The following is a 26632-nucleotide window of genomic DNA, read 5'->3' as shown; positions in this document are numbered from 1 at the left end:
TGAATTAGATGGGCTAAAGGAAGCAGGCTACCCTTCCAAGGGACAGGTGTGTTTTCCCACTTTTTATACAGACATAGTTATAGATAAATATCTGCTTAAAAACAGCATAAATAATACAAAAAAATTATATTATTGACACCTGAGAGCAATGTTTCCATTAGCTTATACAATACCTTCATGGACATTAGAAAAGAGCCGCAATCAATCCATTGTGCTAGGCCAGTGAAGCAGTTCAGAAATCATATATTGGACAGCAACCTCTATTCCTTCTAAGAAAGCACATCAATGTCTCAAGAAATTGGATATCCTTTAGGGCCTTAAGAATCATTTTGCAAAGTAGTTATTTCAGGAGAAAGTTTCTTGAGTTACTCTTTTTTGTTGTGAAGTTGTGTAACACTGTTTAAGTCCAATCTTCTAGCACCTAGAGTCTAGCTGGAACATCATATCTTGAATTGTGCATTCTCCCCCAAATTATCATTTCAAATTCAAAGTACTCTCTGCAATATCCTTTTGGCTTTGCATTCATATTCTGCTCATGTCTTATCCTATTTTTACCCACAGTACAATTTTGCTAATAATTTAGCTCCTAATGTGGCTCAATTATCTAGTATGATTTCATCTCAGTCAGACTCAAGAACTAGACCAAAGTTATTTAAGAAGCATTGATAAATAACACAGATTTTTACTTTGATTTTTTTTTTTTTTGAGTTAGGATGCAAGTGTTTTATACAACGAAGTAAACAGAAGGCTTCTCAAATACCTTTCTAGGCCATCTTTTCCCCCTTCTCACTCACCATTCAAGATAGCTTGTAAAAATCATCACCACCATCATCATTATCATTTATTTCCCTTTCTGTCTTCCCCTATGCTTACACACACACAGTCCTCCCATCACTAAGCTCTTCTTCTCTCTCCCTTTCTATTTTACTTTCCAGGGCCCATGTCTTTGTTCACATGAATTCAGTTCCTCTGTCACACACATAATCCTCAAGTTACCAGAAAATCCACTCCACTGTACTCTGAACCCAGGAAAGATTCATTAATTCCATTCTAATGGTTTTCGGTTGACATTCTATCTCCTTGGAAGCTTGGTGAATAAATTCTTCACCTTGTTGTAATAAATTACATACTGATTTTGAAAACAACAAGAAGAGAGACAGCAAGTTTTTGACATATATTCTCAGCTACTCTCTGAGTTACATTTCTACTTTATAAAGCCCGCTTCTGAATTTGCCAGTAATAAGCCAGCCAGTGAATCCCAAAAGAACTTGAAAGGGACACCAGGCCATGAGATGTAGTATAAAACAAGAAAGTTATCTTTCTAAGTGTCAAGCAGTGAGGACTAAGTCATCTAGAGTTTTCTGTTTTAAAAAGCAAGACAGTTGGACATAAATTAATTCTCCTCTGTTGCAGCCACAGAAGGAAACAGTTCCTGAATATAAAGATTTATTATTCATTGGTGAATGCCTTTAAAATAAAATGCTACTGAACTATACTCATGTAGATTGAAAGTTGAAAAGGATTTTATTGCAGACCAAAAATGAAAGATGCATTAGTGTATTCATTATTTTGTTATAGAATCTGAAATTCATACCATTTTTGTTTTAAAATCAAAATTTCCTCAATAATTTAAAGTTATACAATTATTTAACTGTTTATGGAAAAATAAGTTAGACAAGTCTAAAAATTATATATCTTATTAAATTTTATTTTATTAAATATACTACTCAGGCTCATTTTAGTCTCCCTTCCTGGTTTCTCCTCCTCTCTGTGATCTGTTTAAGTGCATGTCCCAGAGCTACATTTTGGATATGTTCTGCTGTCTATTTCATTCATTTCATTGGTGATTTTTCAATCAGTCTCTAACTGTAAACAATATCTACATGCCGCTGTCTCTCAAATTTACATCTCTAGCCTGGTTCTCTGCCCTGAAATGTAGACTTATATGTTCAACTTCCTACTCCACATCTGCACTTAAGTGTTTAATAGGCATCTCAAACTTACCCTGTTTGAAACTGATCTGTCTCCCCGCGTCACTCTAAACCTGCTATTGTCACTCACTTTCTCCATTATTAATAGCAACTCCATTATTTCAGTCATTCAGGCCAAAATTCTTCGGTCTTTATCAAATCTTTCCTGACTCCTTTCTTTCTGTCATAACCATAGATAATGCATCAGAAAAACTGGCTAGCTCTTCCTTTGAAATCATTCAAAACCCAAGTATTTCTTACTACCTCCACTGCTGACATCTTGGTCCCAGCAACCTTTGTCTCTGGCTTTAATTAATCCGTAGCCCCCTAACTGCTCTCACTGCTTCTGTCTCTACTTTTATTCAGTTCTATTCTCAACACAGCTGCCAAAGTGATATACCATTCTTCTCTAAAGAGACTTGCTCCCTGTGATTTTTTCCCCTAAGCAGTACCTTGTCATTTCCTTCCAGATCCCATGCAGATACTGAAATTTGTAGTTCAAATTAGAAATAGCTTGTTGTTCAGTCCACCTGTGCCCAACCATTAGTTTCCTCATAATTATTTCTCCTCTGAGTCTCAGAAGGCTCTGATGCATATATGCTTTCTGCTTCTCTTGTCCTTTTTACTTCACTCTGACTCACATGCCCCCTACACTGTAGTCAGCAGTGCCCCCTTTGATTTAAAGCAATCTCCCTGACAAAAATGGAAATGAATATTGGCCTTCTGGATTACATGATCATGTTCTTGAATATGATTAGATGTAATACATTCATGGGTCTGCTTTATAGATAAAGGAGATTACATTTAGTGAAATACATTGGAAGAGTCTAATGAATGCTATTGCCTCAAAGCTGATGATTTAACTAAGACTCTGGGTTAAGACTGGCAAAGTTGCCTCTTTCTTGTGGACACCCGAAATGATTTTGAACATTGTTATATTTGCAGCCCTCCTGACAAGGAAAACCATAGGAATAAATGTGTGACTAACAAAGTGGAGAACTAAATTTTCCTGCTGCTTTAGCTTTGGCGACTTAGATCTATAGTGAAGAAGAAAAAATTATCTATATTCCTCTTCTTGAAAATTTAAGGACAAGACACCCCTCCAGAGCTTAAGTGGGTTCTAGCTGATTCTTTTATCTCAATCATAACCTCTGCCATCCCACTTCCAATGTGTTAAGCAGCAAAAGCTAGGGAGATCTATATGTCTTTATCTATCTAATCTGTATATCTGTCTATCTCTGTCATCCATCTATCTATAACTGTTTGAATCATAAGTTGTTTGGTTTTTCATTCTTCTTAGAGGAAGGAAAGTGCTGGTCTCCTTATCTTCAAGCCAAATTGAGGGAAAGGGCTGCAAAAGAATCCCTCTTAGAGAATGGAGATGTTTGTGTGAAAGAGAATTCCCAGGTGGATATTTGCTTATACAATGAGCTTGCTGATCTACCTTCTATGCCTATTGAACAAAAGAAAAGAAATTGGTGAAAAGCTGACAGGTTGGAGAGAGGGAGAGCTGTTTAGTTCAAACAGTTTGGTTAGTCAATGATGTAAGTTTCCTATGCGTCAAATGAATACCAAAGAAATTACTCAGGCTTGGCCACAGGAAAAGACAATCGGACACGTTATAGCATGTGCTGTCAGGGATGGGAGCAGACAGGCAACTACAAAAGGTTGAGCTTCTCTTTTATCAGGGAATTGTGCAGTGAGAAGCCATTCTCCTCACTCTTGGCCTTTGCAAACAACTCATTTGTTCTCATGGGAGAATCAACATGTTCCATACCTGACAAAAGGGAGGCACCAGTGACCAGACAAAGGTTTGCAAGGAAAGCAATAACTTCCAGGAAAGGACTGTGACCTTTCACCTCATCCCAGCCCTAACTCACCACAGGAAACAGGATCTAAAGGTAAAAGGAAGAGGACAAGATATAAAATAAGTGATAATACCTTCTCTACTCCAAGTGCTGAAGTAAGTAGAGGAATGAATCTGAAAGTGCTGGCATTCCTTTAGCATGCTCTTCCCTATCCTCCAAGTCTCTCTGGCCACTACTCAGAGGCACCTTGGGTGAGTGAATGGAGAGAATGAGATAAGAGTTTTAAATTGAATTGGATCGAGTTTTTAAATACTAGAAGTTATAAGAAAACTAGAGGCTCTGCTTAACACGCTCTTTGAGGAGAGAAAGAGACTTGGCAGTGTGTGTTTTAAGGCAGTAATTAGAAAAAGAAAAGTCTTCTGTTTTTGCTTCACCAACTTTAGAATGTTCTATAAAATGCTTACTCAAGCAAGAACTCCCTTGCCCTCAGCACAGAACTCCCTGCATAGCTGTGGCTTGTGCTCCTTCCTACTCCCTAATGGGACATCTAAGAGAATTCTTTGAGTGAATAGGATGGCACTGAAGTCCCGGGAGAACTGTTTGAAGATAAGGCTGGACTTGCATGCCTGATGAACTTTCCCTTTGAGGATAAGAGGTTGTCTCTTGAATCTCAATTAGTCTCAGAGGAAAGGAAGCCATTCTCATTCACAGACATTACATTCTTTTTAGAAAGAGTTCTTTTGAGGAAGCAATTAGAGTAACAATTTGATACACAGATCAGAATTGATTTGTAGTTCTTATAAACAGATATGTATTCACACATTTATATATATTTATATCTAAAAATGAACTCCTCCTTTAGTTAATTATTTAGGTGTTATTAAATTCTGTCTCCTGAAGGACTAATATAGAATAATCTAATTTAATAGCCATCTGCAGGGTTTTGCTTCTAATCTTTGTGGAGCTGGGTACAGGGAGGGATAGAAGTAGTTATGGAAATGGACTCTATTTTGGCTCCTTAATTACCATGTTTCTGTCTTTCTCTTCTTATCCTAGATACATACCTGACTTGTTCCTTGTAATTTTTTTTTGAACCGTGATGCAGTGTGCTGAGGTTTGAGAGAGCTGGTGATTACTTACCACACGTATAACCATAAAGCAAGTTTTTTTTTTTTAAGGAAAAAAATGGAACTGTCATTGTCTGATTGTCCTTGAATTGGCATCTAGATTTTATCAAGCACAACTCCACAAAAGGGCTGTTTATCAGACCAAATGCTACAATGTTCACCTCTTTAATTCACCTATGGCAAAATCCCTGTGATCAAAACCTAGCTCAGCCCGTGGTCCCCAACTTCCTTCTGAGCACATAAGTACCGCTTCTCAGATGGAAGAGCATCTCCTGCTGTGGAGTACCAGCACTCCTTAGCATTTTTATTCAAGAGAATTTTTATCTGAATGCAGTCTGAAGCACTTCTGATTCTTTCATCAAGGTCTTAAAACACAGTGGGTTCTTTGAATGTATCCTTTCTTCTTAAAGTAACACAAAATTGAGCCAGCACTCAAACTCACATTATTTATAACAGACGTTCTTCAGGCCTTAGAAAAATAAAACTAGATAAATGAACTATGTTGAATTTATATATCTTATTGTTGTTTTCATTGCTACAAAAAGGAGAATTAAAGGCAACAGCCTGTATTTCACTAAAATATCCAAATAACTTCCTTATCCCAGAAAACTGAGAGATTAACCAAGGGAGTCTTGGAGCCGCAGAACACCCACATCCCTTAAATTTCCTGTGTGGTCCACATACCTAACCAATAAAAGGACCTGAGGGATCGGGTGGGGATCTTGTCAACCATGCAGATTTTTGGGTCCCATCTTACAACTATTAGAAGTACAATACAGGAATCTGCATTTTAACAAGCTCAGTAGATGGCCACTAACGTTTGAAAGTCTTTGAAAGCAATAATTACTGCATGTAACCAGAGGTCCCCATGAACTGCTCCTCCTTAGGCCTCCACTAACAATAAGTTGTAACAGCAAAGAACCACTTGACTTTCCCCCACACAGATTAGTGTTTTTTACTTCCTACCTCTGCCTATTCTGTCCCCCCTTCTGTTAAGCCTATTTTGCTTGTATTCATTTTTTAATCTAAACTCTTCTTTGACAACATCTCCTACTCGGACTCTTTCCTAATGACCCTGGGACAGTACCGTCCCTGCCCTATATTTCAAGGCTAATTACCCAGCTCAAGCCTGTACTTATCATGTTTCATGTTAACTGTATCAATCTTCCTTGTAGAAAATGTGTATCTCTTGAAGGCAGATATAATGTCACATAGATTTTTTTTTTTCAATTTCAGCAGCTAGCACAGTATCTTAGGCATAGTAGCAGAAACTAAATGTTTATTTAATTAATTAAAAAATGAATAATAAATAGTAGTGGAGAGGCGCTTAAAATGGGGTTAGAGCCTCAAAATTATACTAAAAACCTTTGGACTAAATATTCTACCCACCTGACTTTTCATCTATTTCTGTCTTCACTAAACCAATGGTAAAGAGAATATAAAATGTTTAAATAAACATTCCTTTTGGAAAAATAATAAATCTATTGTGGAAGTAATTATTAACTAGGAATTTAACAATTTGAATTTGAGTCTCAGCTCTGCCACCACCTAGTCCATATTTCTGATCAAGTCATGATCATAAGTCAAAACTCCATCATAAGTTGAGGAGCATCTGTGTGTCAAAGAAAAATTTCTCTGTCAGAGTTAAACAGGTAAGCAAGACTATTTGAGACTATTGTAAAGGAGAAGAAAAATTGAACTCAACTCCTTTGAAAGAGAGACAAGGTTTTTAAGCATTGGGGTGAGCTAGTAGAAAAGTACTGGAGCATGTTAGGGGGTAGGTTGGCCAATGTGATTAGATCATTTATGTTTGATAATTGGAGCTTATTGAAGTTAGCTTCCCACTCTCCCACAGAGAGACTGGAAAATAAGGGTGCTTCAAAGGGATGGCTCCCAGGTCATTGAAAAAGACATTCCTGGGTCGTAAAACTAGTAAGAGGCTGGGAGAAAATTTACATTTCAAAGGTACAGAGGAAAAAAACAAACAAACAAGTTTTCTAAACTAAATGCTTTAGGAAAGGAAGGTGGGAAGGAGGGTCTTGAATCGGGAAGAAGCCTGTCTAAATTTAGTTAAACTAAAGTTTATCTCAGTCAACTGAGATATAAACTATTCTATTTTTCCACTAAAACCTAGGAATTTATTACTTTTACTTGCTAAAATTATCCCAGTTCACATACTTAGGTGAGAGGAAGACCCAAACAAATAATTCATCTCAGCCCTTTTCTCAGTGTAGTGATATACTGACTGTTGGACAATACCTACTTAATTTTATTAAATTAAAATACTTTTTTCAAAGGGTTGCATATTCAATCTTCTTTCATTTTTTCCTCTAAATATTCACCTTTACCTTCAACCTATGTGGAAACTTGAACATCAACCAGTTTTGAAAATCACTCCTACGATAGCCAAGAGCTCCGGATTCTATTTTCTCTTGTTTCTTGTGATATTTCACAGACCCTTCCATTTTAGCACTGAATCTCATTAACTTTCCACATGAAACTCCTCCCTGTTCCATGTTTCCCATTTTGGTGAATGGAATCACCGTCCACCCTGTTGCACATGCCAAGGGCTCAAGGACCAGTTTAGACTCCTTCCTCTGACTCACTCTTTGCACGTCAATAAATGCTTTTGATTTGCCTTCCTCAATACCTTGCATATTCTGCCTATCTCTGCTACAGCCTTATTTCAGAATCTGATAATGCCTTTTCTAGATAGTTGTAACAATCTTCTAACTGATCTCACTAAATCCAGGTGTACTGCTGCAATCCATTTTACATGAAAGTTTCGTTTAAATGAAAATCTTATCCTTTGTCTATATATGTGTGTGTGTGTATATATATCCTTTGTCAACAATTTTTCAATTGCCGTGGTTCACTTTCCGTACTGGAGCAAACCAGGTCCTTTTCTAATTTTCTCTCATCACTTCTTTATTCCCCAGAAAAGGTAATTGCATTACTTTATGCTAACTCAATCCTCTATGCATTTGCATATGATGTTGCTTTCATTTACAATATCCTCCCTCAGTTTTTGTCTTGGTGAATTCTGACTCATTCTTGATTTCATCCTCTTTAATCTTCAAATTAAACAGAATCTCTTCCATGAAACATTTATTCATTTCCTTTTCTAGGCCCCTTATACTGTGGACATACCTTTGTTATAGAACTTGACATTTTTACGTTTTGTTAATGTTTCTGTCTTTTGCACCATGGGCACTGGGAGGAAAGGAAAAAGACTATCTTAATGTCAGTTGGAAAGAATTTTTCCAGAGTCAGACTGCCTTTGTTCAAATCCTTGACAGTTCAGATGCAAATTATTTAAATTCCTTACACATCAGTTTTCTTATCTATAATAGTGTACTTATCTGGCTAGATTATTTTGAGCATTATATAAAATAATCTAAGAGTGCCTAACACAGAGAAAGCATTCCATAAATGTTCATTAGTAGAAGTAGTACAAATGCCACACAGGCACACACCTGTCAGACAATGGTATGTTGAAGAACTGAAATATAAATGAATAAAAGATGAATGAATGAATGGGACTTTGAAAGTGCTTCTTTATGGCCTTGGTCCCCTTTTTGCTTTCTGTATATCCCAAATTTTTCTTGTTCAGCCAAGAGTAGTTATTGTTTTTTAGAGAAATCCTTTTTGAAGTGTAGTATCTTCACACCTGGAGATACACAAGCTCATTTTTGGTTAAAAAAATGTATAAGAATTTCTTAAATTTCAGTAGGTACATAATTAACTACATAGGCAATATATGGATATGGCAATATTGTTAAGTTTGGATAACTTTTTTTTTTAGTTGTCTTTTACTCGTATTGCAGTTAGATTTCTTTACAGATAAAATATTTGTAATTAATAATATTTTTAGGCAGTGCGCAGTGGCTCATGCCTGTAATCCCAGCACTCTGGGAGGCCAAGGCGGGTGGATCACCTGAGATCAGAAGTTCAAGACCAGCCTGGCCATGGTGAAACCCCGTCTCTACTAAAAATACAAAAAATTAGCTGGGTGTGGTGGTGCGTGCCTGTAATCCCAGCTACTAGGGAGGCTGAGGCAGGAGAATCGCTTGAACCCGGAGGCAGAAGTTGCAGTGAGACGAGATTGTGCAATTGCACTCCAGCCTGGGCAACAAGAGCAAAACTCCATCTCAAAAAAAAAGAATAAATACATAATAATAATAATAACATTTTTAGGTTTCTGTTCCAAAACTCTGGGCAGCTTTTTTTTTCTTCAGCTGTTTTTTTTGTTTTGTTTTTCTACATTTAGTCTCTCCTTTCTCCTGCATGTTATCTATTCCATGCTCTTCCACTGTTGCTACACCATGGCGTCTCCTTACTGACATTTTCCTCTCATGTGCCTGAGAGTCACTTTAATCATGAGACTTTTGCTGACCGACCCATATAAGCATGTCTCTCCCCTCTTGGTGGCAGACCTTCTAGAGAGTTGGTTCCTATACTTTTGGAAGAATAATTTTGGGAAATTCCAACCCTTTAAGTGAGAAAGTAGCTACTTCAGAAAATGTCATAAGTAGGAGAAGAACCACAAGCAGGGTCACTATACCAGAGAGTCATTTTAGGAAACAAACAGCAATCAATCACATCTTTAGGCTACTTCTTCACTTTAAAGACCCCTTCTAACTCTGCCTCCCTCACATTTTGCACTGAGTGGCTAGTCAGAATGCTTCTCAGTACTTTACTTTTTAATTCTTTATGGCCCATTACTCAATTGTTAATTTTATGACTAATTACCTCGTCTAATGATGATTAGGTTGAATGAATGAATACTTTTCTGGAACAATATGAGTTGCTGACATAATAAAGATTTATGTCAGAAATACTCCATATTTTGGGGCTTTCTGTCACTAAAATACTTAGCTCTGTCTTGTAAAATATGGTAATTTAAGTGACTATTATGCACATAATTTCATTTTTGAAATACATAACCCTACAGGAAACCCATTATGAGTCATCATAACTAGGAAGAGTAAATAATCCTCATAAAAATGGCCTCCTTTAAAATTAGCTTTTTCAGAAACAAAATTAAATTCTTCTAAGGAAGAAAACTTAGTTTTTACGAGAGTTCTCTGTCATACAAATAACATCTTTTGACAATTTCACATAGAAAATGTTTTACTAAAAATGGAAATTTTACAGTAATGTTTAATTCCTAGGCCAATTTATAAATATTTACTATTTCATTTGGGTTCCATCAAGTTATTTAAAGAATAAAAAGGAGTAAAATAGTGTTGAGCAATTGTTTTCAGAAATTCTGTAAGGCAAAACAGAAAGAAATAAGCTAGGAAAAATATAAACCCATGAGTAAGAGTTTAAATGGGAAGATTTAAAGAAAATGATGTGATAAGTCACTGGAAATAATGATGTATTAAAAAGTTCATCTAGTATACATTTAGACCTTTTTTCTTTCCTGATAATTTTCAACATCTTAAATACTCTTTCCTCCATTTTCTCTTCTGTGTATACTTCCTGAAAGTAGAGCAGGCTAATGTAGCTGGGCTGCAGAGTGGAGGGGAGTTCTGAGACAAGGCTAGAGAATAAGCAACAGCTAGATCCTACAGAGCCTTATCAGGAAACACAGAAAGTTGTCACTGAAGGGCATGGTAAGCTTTGTGAATTAAAAAGAAAAAAAAATCACTGTATCTGTAGCATGGAGAATAGTGTAAATGCAGAGACCAGTTCAGAGGTTATTTCTATACTTCAAGGATGAGATGATGTTATTTGAAACTAAGATGAAATCCATAGAGCTAGAGAAATAAGAGTGAGCTTGAGGATGGGTTGGATATGGGAGTAAATGGTAAAAATAATGTAAGTATGAAAACTGAATACTTCTAGCTTTCCAGTTTATGCAACTGGACAGATGGTGGTTTCATTTACCAATACAGGAAATAATGGAAGAGGGTCAGTACTAAGGCTTTGTTTTGCAAAAGTTGACTTCAAAGTGATTTTAACACTTTTCAACCTACTGACCTTAGGCAAGTTGCTGTCTCTAAAACTTGGTTTACAGGTCTCCAAAATGAGGCGTTTACACTAAATGACCTAATCACTTACTAGAACTACAATGCTATCATTGTGGTTTCAATTGTGTGTGAGATTAGGAAAATCGGAGGATACAATATTTGAAATGATAAACAGAATATTTAAATTTGATATTAAAAAGAAAAGAGATCAAAATACAAATCTAAGAAAGGGGCTAGATGTCTAGGAAATGGTATGATGAAACTATAATTTGGAGGACCTTATTCTGACAGCTGGACTAAAGTAAGAAAGAAAATAGCAGATGAGAAATAAGGTAAAAAGCTGAATCAATGAAGGCTTGAATTATAGTAGTGACTCTGGAAGACGGAAGCACAAACTGTTAGTGTATAAGATGAATTAGTAGAATTTGATAACATAAGTAAGAAAATAAAAGAGAAAGAAACCAAAGCTAACCAACTTGGGTTTTCTTTCAAGCTTTGAATACAAAGATGACGATGGAGAGACAATATATGTAAGGGGTATTATTCAGAGACTTAAGGAGGAGCAGTTTATTACCTGACATGCTAAATGTAGCTGTTTCATATTTTGAAAAGTAAATTACCTTTTTAGAAAAATAATCATTTAACAGAAGTAATTGACTAGATGTACTATTGCTTTCAAAAATAGTATTAACTATTTAGTAAGGATATGCAGAGATTTGTTTTTAAAAGTGTTAGTATTAAGAATAATATCTGTGATTTATCTTGAATGTTTTATTCTTACTTGTTGTCTGATTTAATTTTTCAGCCCCATGTGGTGGCCATTTTTCAGCTCCCAGTGGAGTGATTCTCTCACCAGGATGGCCAGGATACTACAAAGACTCTTTGAATTGTGAGTGGGTGATTGAAGCTGAACCTGGACACTCTATCAAAATTACATTTGAAAGGTCTCACAAATATTTTTCCTACTTTTAAAGAAAATATTATCTAAAAGATTAGTTGACATTCTCTTTTGCATTTACCAAATGAATGTTTAATTTTATTGTAATAGTCAATTGCTGTGCTTTGAATGCTTCCATATGTTTGCCCCCTTTTAACCTTTCAGCCTGTTTCCAAGTTAATTTTCTATTTGTTTAATGCTGTATCAGTACTATTGAAATATGCAAGATCGACCTTTTTGCTTTATGTACTACTAAGATATGAACATGTGACCTTTAACTTAATGAGTTTAGTTGTCCTATACTTTGAAGGGCCTGTGAATTCTGCTCTGCTAGGTTTCAAGAGGCAGAAATGCTGTGAATACATTCAAATCAACACTGTAGTGCAGTCTAAGACACTTAGGCACACTATCCATATGCTTTCACCTGTAAGTCCTTCTGAAAATGACTGTCATGTAGTATGTAGTAATGGTGGAACAACTGACCTTTTATTTCCCCTAGAAAAATTAGTATTACTGATCAAATAAACTATATTGTAAAAGGCTATAATATTGTATATTTAAACCTTAAAAGAATGAAACTTCTCTTATGTTATTGAATCACAATTTACAAATCAAAATAGATTTATCTATATAATCTCTCAATTATATCATTGACTTCTCTCATCTCCCAACCCCTTTCTTAAAAAAACAAACAGATGAACAAAAAAACTTATTTAAGCATTAGATCCACATGAAAAACATATAAGTACAGCAGAATATATTTATTATTGACTGAAGATTGAATTTTACAAACCTAACATGATTCTTTCCTAACTCAAAAGGTCCTTCATTGAATTTGTCTATCCATGCTAGTGTTAACATTTGCATGGGAGAGAACAGATTCCACTTTGAACAGAGGTAAAGTATTAAACATTTCACATGGGTTCATTCTACTGTTAAAACAAAAACCTTAGACAACTTAAATTTAACCACGTTTATTTGAGCAAAGAACCATTCATGAATCAGGTAGCACCTTGAATCAGTAAATATGAAGAGCTTCACATGGCAAGTGGGCAGAAAGTATTTATAGAAAAAAAAAGGAAGTGACATACAGAAACAGCTTGATTAGTTACAACTTGGCATTTGACTTATATAGTTATGATCTGATCAGTTGGTGGCCTGTTACTGACTGAAGCTTGGTTTCTGTAATCGGATGACACTCAGCTATTTATTACAAGATTATACTCTTAGTTAGGTTGCCATTTCTTATGTGGGAATTCAAAGTATACAGGAGGTTTTAAGCTAAACTGAATTTAACGCTATCTTGTTATAATCTACATGGTTTACTAGGGCTATGTTAGTTTTCTATATTAGTTAGGGCTGCCATAACCAAGTGTCACAGACTGCATGAGATGAAAAACAGAAACTAATTTTCTCACAGTTCTGGAGGCTAGAAGTTCAAGATCAAGGTGTCCACAAGACAGTTTATTCTGGATTCTCCTTTTGCCTTGTAGATGGCTGTCTTCTCCATTTATCTTCACGTGATTTTCTCTGTGTGTGTGTTTATGTCCTGGACACCAGTTACATTGGATTAGGGTCCATCTATATGATCTCACTTTACCTTAATTACCCTTTTAAAGTCTCTTTCTCCAAATACTGTCACATTCTGAGTACTACTAGGGATTAAGATTTCAACATAGAAATTTGGGGGAACACAATTCAGCCCACAACAATGATTGACACATTTTTAAAAATTTTCATTTACATTCATTTGGCATTTCGTTGTTGTTGTTGCTATTCTGTTAAAACCATATCCCCTATTTATTGGTTTACATGACTTATGTTGCCATAGCAATTTTAGAAAGCTTGAAAAGCATCTTAGTTATTCATTATTAAATCTTTTTCCAATATAGTTGTTCCATGAATGTTGAACTAAAATTAACCAACCTTAGTTTAGCACACAGAATTATATTTGGTTTGGAATACATGATAAAGCATGATAGGTATTGATTTGGAACAATAAGACAAAGATTTCATCCATATTTTTCGGTTTTTAAATTTAGTATTTTACATTTGAAAAACAAGCGTATTTGTCAATCTATCAGAATTAATCTCATATATATTTATATAATATGTCAAGTACATAATTTTCGTATTTCTTGTTTTGGACTAAACATTATTTTGTATCAGGAGGTGCAACGGTAGTTGAAAATATGTTATTTTCATATTTTATTTGTATCAGTTCGTAGCATCTATCACCCAGATGACTCTCACCAGTCGTTATCCTTCAATATTCAAGTAAAAAGACTTCACCGCCATCCCACATACAAGGGAAATCTACTCTCCCCTTCAATTTTCAAAGAATGCCAGGGGGTGCTTTTGTTCACTTCTGGACTTATGTCCTGTCTCCAGAATCACCCTACATAATAGAGACTGAGGCTGCTGCACTCTCTCAACGCTACTCTATTCATTTGCATCGCTTTCTTTCATTCTCATGAAAACCATAATGCAGGTGACAATGAAAGAAGATTATTGCACAATCCAGAGTCATTTAAGATTGAATAAGCCTACACTGTTCTAAATTTTCTTGATAACTCTCATCACAGGAATAATTGCTTGCATCTCTCCAATCCCCTCTCTTATCCCAAACTGTTCTTCATTTTTTTTTAATTATACTTTAAGTTTTAGGGTACATGTGCACAATGTGCAGGTTTGTTACATATGTATACATGTGCTGCATTGGTATGTGGCACCCATTAACTCATCATTTAACATTAGGTGTATCTCCTAATGCTATCCCTCCCCCCTCCCCCACCCACAACAGGCACCAGTGTGTGATGTTCCCCTTCCTGTGTCCATGTGTTCTCAGCGTTCAGTTCCCACCTATGAGTGAGGACATGTGGTGTTTGGTTTTTTGTCCTTGTGATAGTTTGCTGAGAATGATGGTTTCCAGCTTCATCCATGTCCCTACAAAGGACATGAACTCATCCTTTTTTATGGCTGCATAGTATTCCATGGTGTATATGTGCTACATTTTCTTAATCCAGTCTATCATTGTTGGACATTTGGCTTGGTTCCAAGTCTTTGCTATTGTGAATAGTGCCGCAATAAACATATGTGTGCATGTGTCTTTATAGCAGCATGATTTATAAGCATTTGGGTATATAACTAGTAATGGGATGGCTGGGTCAAATGGTATTTCTAGTTCTAGATCCCTGAGGAGTCGCCACACTGACTTCCACAATGGTTGAACTAGTTTACATTCCTACCAACAGTGTAAAAGTGTTCCTATTTCTCCACATCCTCTCCAGCACCTGTTGTTTCCTGACTTTTTAATGATCGCCATTCTAACTGGTGTGAGATGGTATCTCATTGTGGTTTTGATTTGCATTTCTCTGATGGCCAGTGATGATGAGCATTTTTTCATGTGTCTTTTGGCTGCATAAATGTCTTCTTTTGAGAAGTGTCTGTTCATATCCTTCGCCCACTTTGTAATGGGGTTGTTTTTTTCTTGTAAATTTGTTTGAGTTCGTTGTAGATTCTGGATATTAGCCCTTTGTCAGATGTGTAGATTGCAAAAATTTTCTCCCATTCTGTAGGTTGCCTGTTAATTCTGATGGTAGTTTCTTTTGCTGTGCAGAAGCTCTTTAGTTTAATTAGATCCCATTTGTCAGTTTTGGCTTTTGTTGCCATTGCTTTTGGTGTTTTTGACATGAAGTCCCTGCTCATGCCTATGTCCTGAATGGTATCGCCTAGGTTTTCTTCTAGGGTTTTTATGGTTTTAGGTCTAACATGTAAGTCTTTAATCCATCTTGAATTAATTTTTGTATAAGGTGTAAGGAAGGGATCCAGTTTCAGCTTTCTACATATGGCTAGCCAGTTTTCCGAGCACCATTTATTAAATAGGGAATCCTATCCCCATTTCTTGTTTTTGTCAGGTTTGTCAAAGATCAGATAGTTGTAGATATGTGGCATTATTTCTGAGGGCTTTGTTCTGTTCCGTTGGTCTATATCTCTGTTTTGTTACCAGTACCGTGCTGTTTTGGTTTACTGTAGCCTTGTAGTATAGTTTGAAGTCAGGTAGTGTGATGCCTCCAGCTTTGTTCTTTTGGCTTAGGATTGACTTGGCAATGTGGGCTCTTTTTTGGTTCCATATGAACTTTAAAGTAGTTTTTTTCCAATTCTGTGAAGAAAGTCATTGGTAGCTTGATGGGGATGGCATTGAATCTGTAAATTACCTTGGGCAGTATGGCCATTTTCACAATATTGATTCTTCCTACCCATGAGCATGGAATGTTCTTCCATTTGTTTGTTCTTCATTTTTAATCTCTTCTGCATCTAGAATCTTCAGTCCTCATTTCCCCATTCCCTGTGCTCCTTCTGGTATATAGCAGAGTAAGTCTCAAAATACCTATTACTTTATTATGCAGAGCGATTTAACTATTTGTTTTTCTGGGTGATGTTGGGGAGTAGGAATGGATCTTGCCTTTCTTTTGAAACATACTATTATTATTATTATTATTATTATTATCAAACAGCAGTGTTTTCTTATGAAGACCTCACCCCTTCCCCACCTTCTAGCTGATTGAAACTGGAATGTTATTTTAAAATAACATTTTCTTTTATTCTCTTATTCATTTTTAAAATACTAAATAAGCCAAAAATAATATGACTAGAAAATTAGTTTACGCTTTATGAACACAAAGTGCATTATTATGTTGAAAAGCATCTGCTGATTTGCTAATGAGAGTCATTAATCAACATTAAATAAATCAACACCTAGTATCTTTCAGCTCAAAGTAGGCTACTAAGAGTGGCCCACTTGATGAACAGTTTGATTGCCAAACAATGCCTGCAATTCAGAGGGCATCCATACTCTGACATTTGATTTGGGACTTTTGTTTGAAGGCACTATTTTCTCTGTCCAAAATTCTTAGCATGCATCTGCTATCCTTCCAACAGGCCAATATAGGCCTCTTTGCTGCTTGCCTATCTTGTTTAGATACCTTTAGAATTCTCCAAATGAATTCACTTGTACTGTATAGCCTATATTTGAAATTAGACTGTTTCAAACCTGACTTTCTGGTGAAATCTTTCCAGCCATTTTAATAAAATGTAACACTAGTTAAATAGACAAAAACTTAATTTAATTTCTATAAATAGAGTTACTTAACACATTTTACTCTGCCACTTTCTTATTCTCTTATCTATTGATTAAGACACAAATCTTTTAAATTAGGCTAGAAGCAAGAAAGTCTAATTGAAAAGTGATTTTCAATGTAGGATTTGTGCACAGGAACAATAATCAGTCTTGTGCATAGATCAGAACAGGCCTTGGGTGAGGAATGTTTCCTACAGTTTAAAGATTTTGGCTTCTCCCCATGGACATCACCAAGCCAGACTTGTCAACTGTGCCTCATTTCTTAATCCTGAAATTACCCACTCAAATAAATTATAATCTCGTGGTTTCTTCCACTTCCCTAAAACCAATCACTAAAAAATCATTCTTTGTTAATTGGCCCAAACACTGGAATAATCAGGAGTTACAATGCTTTAAGAATTTATTAATGGTATTTTCAGTATTTTAGAATAAACAGAGCACATTTATATCACATATTTCTTTTGAATCTACCTTATATAAATAAAATAAATTAAGTCCCAAATTCTTCCAAATGTTGTAAACTGAAATAAATGCTCCTTTTGGGGCTTGAGCCTTCTATTTGCCTTTCCTTTACTACCACCCCAAATCCTATAATATTATTGAATTGGAGCTAAGAAAAAAAATCCTTAAATATCTTCTTCCATTTATTCTTCTCTAAAGACCTTTTAAGGATATGAGATATTGGTTGAGGGCTGTCTATACTCCATGTGCTTTGCCAGAAAATTGGTTCTTTTAATAATCTACATCTTACACAGATATCACATGGTTAGCAGTAACTCAGTAGCAAAGGGATGAACAAGGTATTTCAATTTTAAAAATAAGTGAATTTTATCCATTAGGGTAGCAACATAAAATAGTCACTTTGAAATCAGTCATAAATATGTCTGCCACTTCCTTGATCAGTGGCCTTATAATGTCTTGGTGCTTTATTTTTCTCTAAAGATTGTTTTGAGAAATAGAATATCATTTCTAAAGTATCTAACACACACTGGATTCTTGAAAATATCTAATTCTCTTCTGATTTCCAGCCAAACTCTTGTAAGTATACTAGTTGCCAACTCTTTAATAATTCCTCTTATTCTGAGAATATTTTTGTAGAAGCTGGTTCCAAGAAATGATTTATTACAGAGTCATGTCACTTACTTTCCACTACTTGTGAGTCATTTAAATTTGTTGAAAACAAAATTTGTAAAAATCAGATAATATATTTAACATGGTGGCATAGCTATTTTGTAGTTTTTTTCTATATTCTCAAATGGAGAAAATGATTAGAATTAACCTACAGAAAGTAATATTATTTACCAATATATTATTCATTCATTTTCTTTTTGAGATTGTCTCAACAGCTTGTCAATAAAACTACAAGAAATATAATTTCTTGTAAAATACAAAACAAAATAGCAATAACACCAACAAACATGTTTTTAAAACCATTTACCTCTTCTTAACATATCCAAACACTTAACAATTCTTACTCTCAGATCTGCAAAGGAATTTTTGTTTTTGCTTATTCCCACACTTCCTAAATTTTCTCAATATCCAGCAGCTCCTGAGTCTAAGAGGTATTCATTTTACTATCAATCATTCAAAGTGTATTTTTCTGTTCCTTTTCCTATCCTCAGCTCCCTGAATGCATGCTATCACTATCAGTCTTTCAGAGAATATTTTTTTAAGTTAATGAGGACTATCTCAATTTGGTTAGGAAGGGTTTGGATTACATCAAGAATGTTTTTTAAAGACAACAAAAATCGAATAAGATTAGATCCAATTTCATTCATAATAACATTTAGTGCTACCATAATATTTGTTTAGCACATACAATAAATTTAATTTCATAAACAAACACGAGATTGAGGCAATTCATGAGAAATTTATACAACTATTTTAAAATAGAAAGTGAAAGAAATTCAATTTATTGTGTAACCCTATCCCATTTTGCTTGTTATTAGAATGTATTTTTATAGTTCCTCAGGGCAAATCTGCAATGATTTTCTTTTTAAAGATTCACCGGTACTGAACAATGTTCTTTATATCACCAGTTAATGTTGCTATTCTATTAAGAATTAAGTCTCTTTATGTTTCAATTCGAAGTAATCCCTGACTCTTCTGTGCATTTTAATTTGGCTGTTGTCAGCTGACTAGCTATCAAAGTGAAACTCCAATTTCAATATTCACAATAGACTGACTACAAAGCAACCAAATAATAGATTGACAATTTCTTTTTTTTTTTTTTCTTTTGAGACAAAGTCTCACTCTGTCACCCAGGCTGGAGTGCAGTGGTGCGATCTCGGCCCACTGCAACCTTCGCCTCCCAGGTTCAGGTGATTCTCGTGCCTCAGCCTCCCGAGTAGCTAGGATTACAGGCACCAACCACCACGCCTTGCTAATTTTTGTATTTTTAGTAGAGATGGGGTTTTGCCATGTTGGCCAGGCTGGTCTCAAACTTCTGACTTCAGGTGACTCACCCGCCTCCGCCTCCCAAAGTGCTGGAATTACAGGCAAAAGCCACTGTGCCTGGCCTAGATTGACAATTTCTAAGTATCTGATCATTTATTTAAAGAACTTAGTGTTCCTTTATCTTTCCTTCTCTGCACTATATTATTGAATCATTTATGAGACACATACAGTATATTCCAGGTCACAAAATTAGAAGTAAAATACACTTCAAAAATTCACATATACTGTTTACTGATTAATAGGAGGCAGTTGTGCTTCCTGAACAGTATTAAATTATATACTTAATTTTGACTAACATGTCATATGCTATGTTCATAATAATATCAGAGACTGATACGATATAATGAAATAGAGTTTCTAACCTTTTTTGAATCCATTCAATTAGTTCTGGGCATTTGTTTGACCACATATGAGTTTTATTCATTTTGGTTTTGAGGAATAAAGTGGTTTAATCTCATAACACATACTGCAAAAAACTGGCAAGTACGATAGTAAAAGTGATTCTCTGAAAATTAGTGGGCATTTCAAACTAAAAATTATTTTTTAAAGTGTACTGGAGATAAAACTGGAGAAATAAAGTACTGAAACTTTATTGGAAAATGTATTTAAAATGAGTAAAAATACATGGTTAATACTCAAGCATCCAATTATGTTGGATACTTTTTTGTAAAATTAGTAACTACCCTAGAGAAAAGAAAGACATTTTTAACTTTAAAATACATTCATTTTTTCTTTGATCTAATAAATATTTATTGAGTGTCTACTATATGCAAAGCATTGACAAAAACACACTGCTTAACCTCATGGAGTTTATAGACTTTTAAGGAAGACAGTTGTCTAAAAAGTAAACACTACTGTGATTAGTATCACAAAAGCCCCACAGTAAATTGTGGCAGTAGAATAGGAAATAAAATAATATACAATGTGAGGACAGAAGAGGTCTTGCTGTTTGCATATTTAAGCTGAAACTGAAAGATGTGTAGGAAAACCTTGGTTAAAGCAAGGAAAAGAATTTTCTAGGCTTCAAGATCATCACAGGCAAGGGAAAAATATTTTAGTACTCCATGTGTTCACTTAAAGATTTTTCCACAGTTTAGATCTTGGATCTAGATTCAGGATATAGTATAACCCTGAAGTGCAAGGAAAGAATACAAAATGCTATTTTTTTTTAAAATAGTTGTTATGCATGTTAAAAGTAGCCCTGTCTCGACTGAGGCTTATAAAATAAATTAATATGTTTTAAAGAATTGAAAACAGCAGAACAACCAAAAATCTAATGATAAGATCAGACATCATAGAATAGAGGTTAGAGTCAGGGAGACTTGGTTTTGATGCCTACTTCTGTAATTTAAGATAATGTAATACTGTTTAAGTTTTGAATGTGGCTGGATGCAGTGGCTCACTCCTGTAATCCCAGTACTTTGGGAGGCCGAGACAGGTGGATCACTTGAGGTCAGGACTTAGAGACCAGCCTGGCCAAGATGGTGAAACCCTGTGTCTACTGAAAATACAAAAGTCAGCCAGGCGTGGTGGCACACGCCTGTAATTCCAGCTACTGAGAAGGCTGAGGCACAAGAATTGCTTTAGTCCAGGACGCAGATGCTGCAGTGACCCAAGATGGCACCACTGCACTCTAGCCTGGGTGATGGAATGAGATTTTGCCTCAAAAAAAAAAAAAAAAAAAAAGTAAAAAGAAAAAAAAAAGTTTTTAAGGCTGTGGTTTTCTTACTTGGAAAGTGGGTTTAATAATATGAGCTACACCATAGGGTTAATGGGAGGATTACAAAAACTAATGTCAATGAAGTCTTTAATAGAGCTGCTGATACTTTAATAAACATCAAATGTATCATCATTAGTTACTACCTACTTAGAACTGTTGTTTACGAATACAAACTTTATCACATGTTTAAAGGCAGAAATAGATTTGTCCAAAAATTTTGTATAAATGTTATGTATCAATAAAAAACACTTGAATAAAAAATAATTATAAAAGCAGATGTCAGATTTGAAATGTGTGTGTTATTAAGATGAGAATCTAATTATCTGATTGAAAATAAATGTAAACCACATAGTTTTCCATAAAAATAAGGAAGACAACCAAAGATAATTCCAAAAATATGTTTGGTTCATGAACAGTCCAGTTATAAGATAATTTATAATATTTGAAAGACTCTTACTTAGGAACAATACATAACTTTTTAATAATAATGTTTCATAGGAATAAGAGCTTATACCTTTGGTATTCACAAATGATGGTGTCTTAAATGATTGGTATTCACAAATGATGGTGTCTTAGATATTAGATAAGCTAAAGAAAATTATAATATAAAATGGAAAAATTTTAAATAGGAATTTAAATAGCAGTCTAAAGTATTATTTCCATATATAGTGTTAATTCTAAATATATTTTCACATGTGTCTTTTAATCTTAGATTTCAGACTGAACTGAATTATGATGTTCTGGAAGTTCATGATGGGCCAAATCTTCTGTCACCCTTGCTTGGATCTTACAATGGCACCCAAGTGCCCCAGTTTCTATTTAGTAGCAGTAATTTTATATACCTTCTATTTACAACAGACAACAGTCGTTCCAATAATGGTTTCAAGATTCATTATGAAAGTAAGTAATGATAAAACTTTTTGATTACCTCATTCTGTTTGCCCTACTTTTTGTATTATTATAGTTTTACTAATAGAACTATTAGCTCTATTTATTTTAAATCAAAGCTTTCCTTTATCTATAAGAATGTTAATGATTTATAAGGTGTGTGTTTTAGTAAATTCTGCAATGGATTTTCCAGCAATATCTATCTAATATCATTATGAAACAAAATACTAAAGAAATATCAGAAGCATCAAATCATTATTTGAAAATGAGTTTTTGTACCAATTATTTGTATATAGTTTTGAAAAGCAGATAATAGTAATTGCCAGTCTAAGATATATATAAACAATAACTTTTTTAGCATTTACTTCACAAATTCAGTTATTCTTTTATAGTTTCCTCACACTAATTGCACATATTTTCCATTTAAAATATTTAATTTTATTATTTTGCATAAAATGTTGAAAATAATATTAAAATTAAAAAGCAAACTGTATACACATATATTCAAACGTGATTAATATAAGTTGAGAAAACTATATTAATACAAGCTATAATTCAGAGTGTTGGAATCATTATAACCCCTATTAAATCTCATGGTTTTGTTTAAAAAGTCTAAAATATTTTGATTTTTGAAACATTTTGATGCTGATATGAACACAGAAATGAGCTTTCTTTTCCCCTTTATAAACATCTTGCACATGTGTGGCTATATTGCATAAGATTTATGTGTGTGCAAACATATAAATTTACATATGCATACATTTTCATCATGAATGCATAGCCATGTACTTTTACATGAAATTCACTTTTCATAAATTAATCTAACAACACACTTAAGAGGGTTATTAAAATATGTCTTTATTTCAAATGCAGATATTATATATTTATTTTAATATTCAAGTTGATTATGACCCTTTCCCCCTCAAGGAGAAATTTCTGCATTTGAAATATATAGTTTTATATTTGCTGTTGGGCATCTATCTTCGATAGATATAGTCAATGGACTCATGGGTTTTTAAAATAATTGTCAATATAGATCCATTAGTTTTTTTAAGTCATCTTATCTACAGTATTGTTTGACTATATTAACTTCCCATTATTTTGAGCTTTGTGGCATGAAAGCATGTTTTGTAAAAATCATGGTAAAATGCAATAAGAGAATGCACACATACTTGGGGGTTCAAATGAACTAAAGTGCCTTAACTGATATTTTTAGTCTAACATGTATTTACTAAACCTGAGTCAAATTAGTCATTTAGAAAAATCTACTTCAAAACTAATTCTCACTAGTAATTAATTGATATCAATATGCAGGCAGCTTTTCTTTTAGTCCATTGCTGTATCCTTTACCCAGTAAATCGTATTCAATCCCATTCCACCCAAGGTATGTGGTCTTTATCAAAAACAGGACTATTTTAATGATTAAATAAAACATGCAAAATGTGTCAGCATAACTGGTAACATGTAGTATGTTCTCAATAAATGATAGCCTTTACATTTCTCCTACAAAAACTAGTAAGATAAGGAATAAAAATAAGAAGTCCTGCTCAAATGCATACCTTCAGTCAGCAAGTTTGTCACTTACAGGTCCCTAGTGGCATAGTCCAAGTTATTTTCGAGGTCTAGTGCCTTAAAAGGCAAAGTGGAAGCTGAGAGCTGAGAAACATTGAGGTTGATTAGAGACACACTTGTTATTAATTTGGTCAAATCTAACAAGATGCAATAACTTTGTATTTAAATTGGTCTTTAAGAAATCACCTTCTCTCATTTTATTCTATTAGTCTTGTGGTATATTTACTCCTGTGAAATAATCTCCAACATCATAAATCCTTTCTTATCAATAAACCAACAAAAGCCTTTTCATTCATCTCTTTCTTACTGTTTGCCAAGCTGAAGGTAACTATCTTTTTCAAGTGAACCATTCACAAATCTCAAAATCAGTAGATTGCTAATGAGAACATTAACAATATATTTGGCATTTGGTGTATTTCTATTTTTTTAATCAAATTCATTGAAAGTGAAAGTAATTTGTCTTCCCCAGGCAACCAAAATCCTATAGGAAGGAATGCTTGCAATGCCACCACTGTTTGTACTCCAGGTGTCTGTTATATTCCCTTTCCCAAAGCATTTTTTACCCCATTCTATCTGCCCCCCAAAACATGGGGATTACAAAAACTATCAATAAGATAGGATTGGCTGGGTGCGGTGGCTCACGCCTGTAATCCCAACACTTTGAGAGGCCAAGGCAGGCAGATCACGAGGTCAGGAGTTCGAGACCAGCCTGACCAACATGGTGAAACCCCATCTCTACTAAAAATACAAAAATTAGCCAGGCATGGTGGTGCGTGCTTGTAATCCAAGCTACTCAGGAGGCTGAGGCAGGAGAATCACTTGAACCTGGGAGGTGGAGGTTGCAGTGAGCCGAGATCACACCATTGTACTCCAGCCTGGGTGACAGAGTGAGACTCCATCTCAAAAAAAAAAAAAAAAAGACAAGATTATTTATAGGTTTCAAAACACATTAAAATTATAACAACACAGAGTAGACTTTAGGAATATAATTTATTTTTATTTCTATAGTTTTTCCCAGGAAAAATCACATCTGTTTATTATGTTGTATTACTTGAAATATGACTATAATTAAGTCTTGGATAGCTAAATATTATACAAATTTTAAAATTGAAAATGGATACACAACAAACCTATAGACATATATTCATCTCCAAATATATATTTTTCATATGAAAGTATAGATATATTTTCCAATTAAGGAAAATGTTAGACATCTAAAAGAATGTACAATTTATGATCAATAGATATTTGAGGGGAGTAGTAGTAGAAACAGAAACATAAAATGTTCAAACATTGTATTACATAAATAAGAAAAATGTCTATTTTGAGATTCTACTTTTTAAAAATCAAGCTCTATGAAGCAATAAGGAAAAAGACAAAATGTTAATGTCATTTGATATAATGCAGACATGAACTTCTGAAAATTATGTACATTGCCAACATTAAAGAATTTTCTAAAACTAGCTGGGCACGGTGACTAACGCCTGTAATCCCAGCACTTTGTAGGCTGAGGCGGGAGTATCACTTGAGGTCATTAGTTTGAGACCAGCCTGGCCAACATGGTGAAACCACATCTCTACTAAAAATACAAAATTTAGCCAGGAGTGGTGGTGCATGCCTATAATTCCTGCTACTTGGGAGGCTGAGGCAGGAGAATTGATTGCTTGAACCCAGGAAGCGAAGTGGAGGCTGCAGTGAGCCAAGATTAGCCACTGCATTCCAGCCTGTAGGATGGGTGATACTCCGTCTAAAAAAAAAATCTAAAACTACTTACCAATTATGTTTTAGTATTTAGTAATGACTATTAGTTAATAAATAATACTGATATCAGTTCCTCATGATGTTTCTCATTTTCTCAATTTTGCAAGATTTCCATTGCCTTGCATTATGCCTTGAGTTATTTGCTTGTCAATCAATTATGAACTATTTCTTTAGACTTATTTTGTGACTCCTAGATCAATGCACCACAGTGGAAGACATAAAAGAAATACATCATCTTACTTTATCAGTTGAAAAGCCAAGAAAGGCAAATGAATTATTAACCCCATATATTCATTGACCTTTACTATAGGTCAATGAATAAAAGCATTACAATCACCTTTGAATAATTAAATTTTACTGTAATTTACATTGTATATGACCACTGCAACCCCCATTTCTCTGATTTTAGACGATTTTACTACAATGTTAGAGTTTCATGTAAAGGAAAGTTATATATCACCTGGAACATTGGGGGAAATTGAAACCTGAAGGAAGGGGGTCTAAACTTTTCTGTTAAAGATTGAGAAGATTGTGTACATTAAGAGGACAGCTGAAGGTATTCCTATGAGACAAAGCCTAAAACTAATGAGGAGACTTATCTGATTGATATAAAAAATGACCATTGGGAGATAATGACAATTTAGAATAGTAAAGTCTAATTTGGGAATCTTAATTTTCAGGGTGACGACTTTGAACATGGTGCCATTAGCCATAGGGTATTAAAGCAATGAAAAAACATGTTTTGGCTATACATATGTCCAACATTTTATATAGAATAAATTGGAGATGAAAGATACTGAAAAACATGCTAAATGTTATTGTTTGTTTCATAAACTTGAGGTAATGAGGGCCTTGGATATAGGGTAAGAGAAATAATACATGACATGATGCTTTTCAGTGAGAATGGATTTCAGACATATTTTGTGGAGAAAAAAAGTGAGGAATCAAAGATGAATGAGAGTTTAAAAGCACTGGGTGCTGGCCAGATGCAGTGACTCACGCCTGTAATCCCAGCACTTTGGGAGGCTGATGCAGAAAGATCACAAGGTCAGGAGTTCAAGACCAGCCTGGCCAGCATGGTAAAACCCTGTCTCTACTAATAATACAAAAAATTAGCCGGGCATGGTGGCATGTGCCTGTAGTCCCAGCTTCTCGGGAGGATGAGGCAGGAGAATTGCTTGAACCCAGCAGGTGAAGGTCACAGTGAGCTGAGATCACGCCATTGTACTCCAGCCTGGGCGACAAAGCGAGACTCCGTCAAAAAAAAAAAAAAA

At 34.7% G+C, this 26632-nt stretch overlaps 1 protein-coding gene across 4 annotated transcripts in view; it reads left to right on the top strand.

Annotated features, from left to right (window-relative positions):
- CSMD3 (CUB and Sushi multiple domains 3) overlaps positions 1-26632 on the top strand; it is a 1211731-nt gene that overhangs the window by 754054 nt on the left and 431045 nt on the right. For all 4 annotated transcript variants that reach the window (XM_054518783.2, XM_063726791.1, XM_063726792.1 and 1 more), the window contains 2 exons: positions 11689-11827; positions 21850-22037. In XM_054518783.2, coding sequence (XP_054374758.2) covers positions 11689-11827; positions 21850-22037 — 327 coding nt within the window. The remainder of the gene's footprint in view (positions 1-11688; positions 11828-21849; positions 22038-26632) is intronic.

The sequence above is a fragment of the Pongo abelii genome, chromosome 7 (assembly GCF_028885655.2).
Source record: "Pongo abelii isolate AG06213 chromosome 7, NHGRI_mPonAbe1-v2.0_pri, whole genome shotgun sequence".
In the NCBI taxonomy this organism is placed as follows: Eukaryota; Metazoa; Chordata; class Mammalia; order Primates; family Hominidae; genus Pongo; species Pongo abelii.
This window is presented reverse-complemented; position numbering and strand designations above follow the sequence as displayed.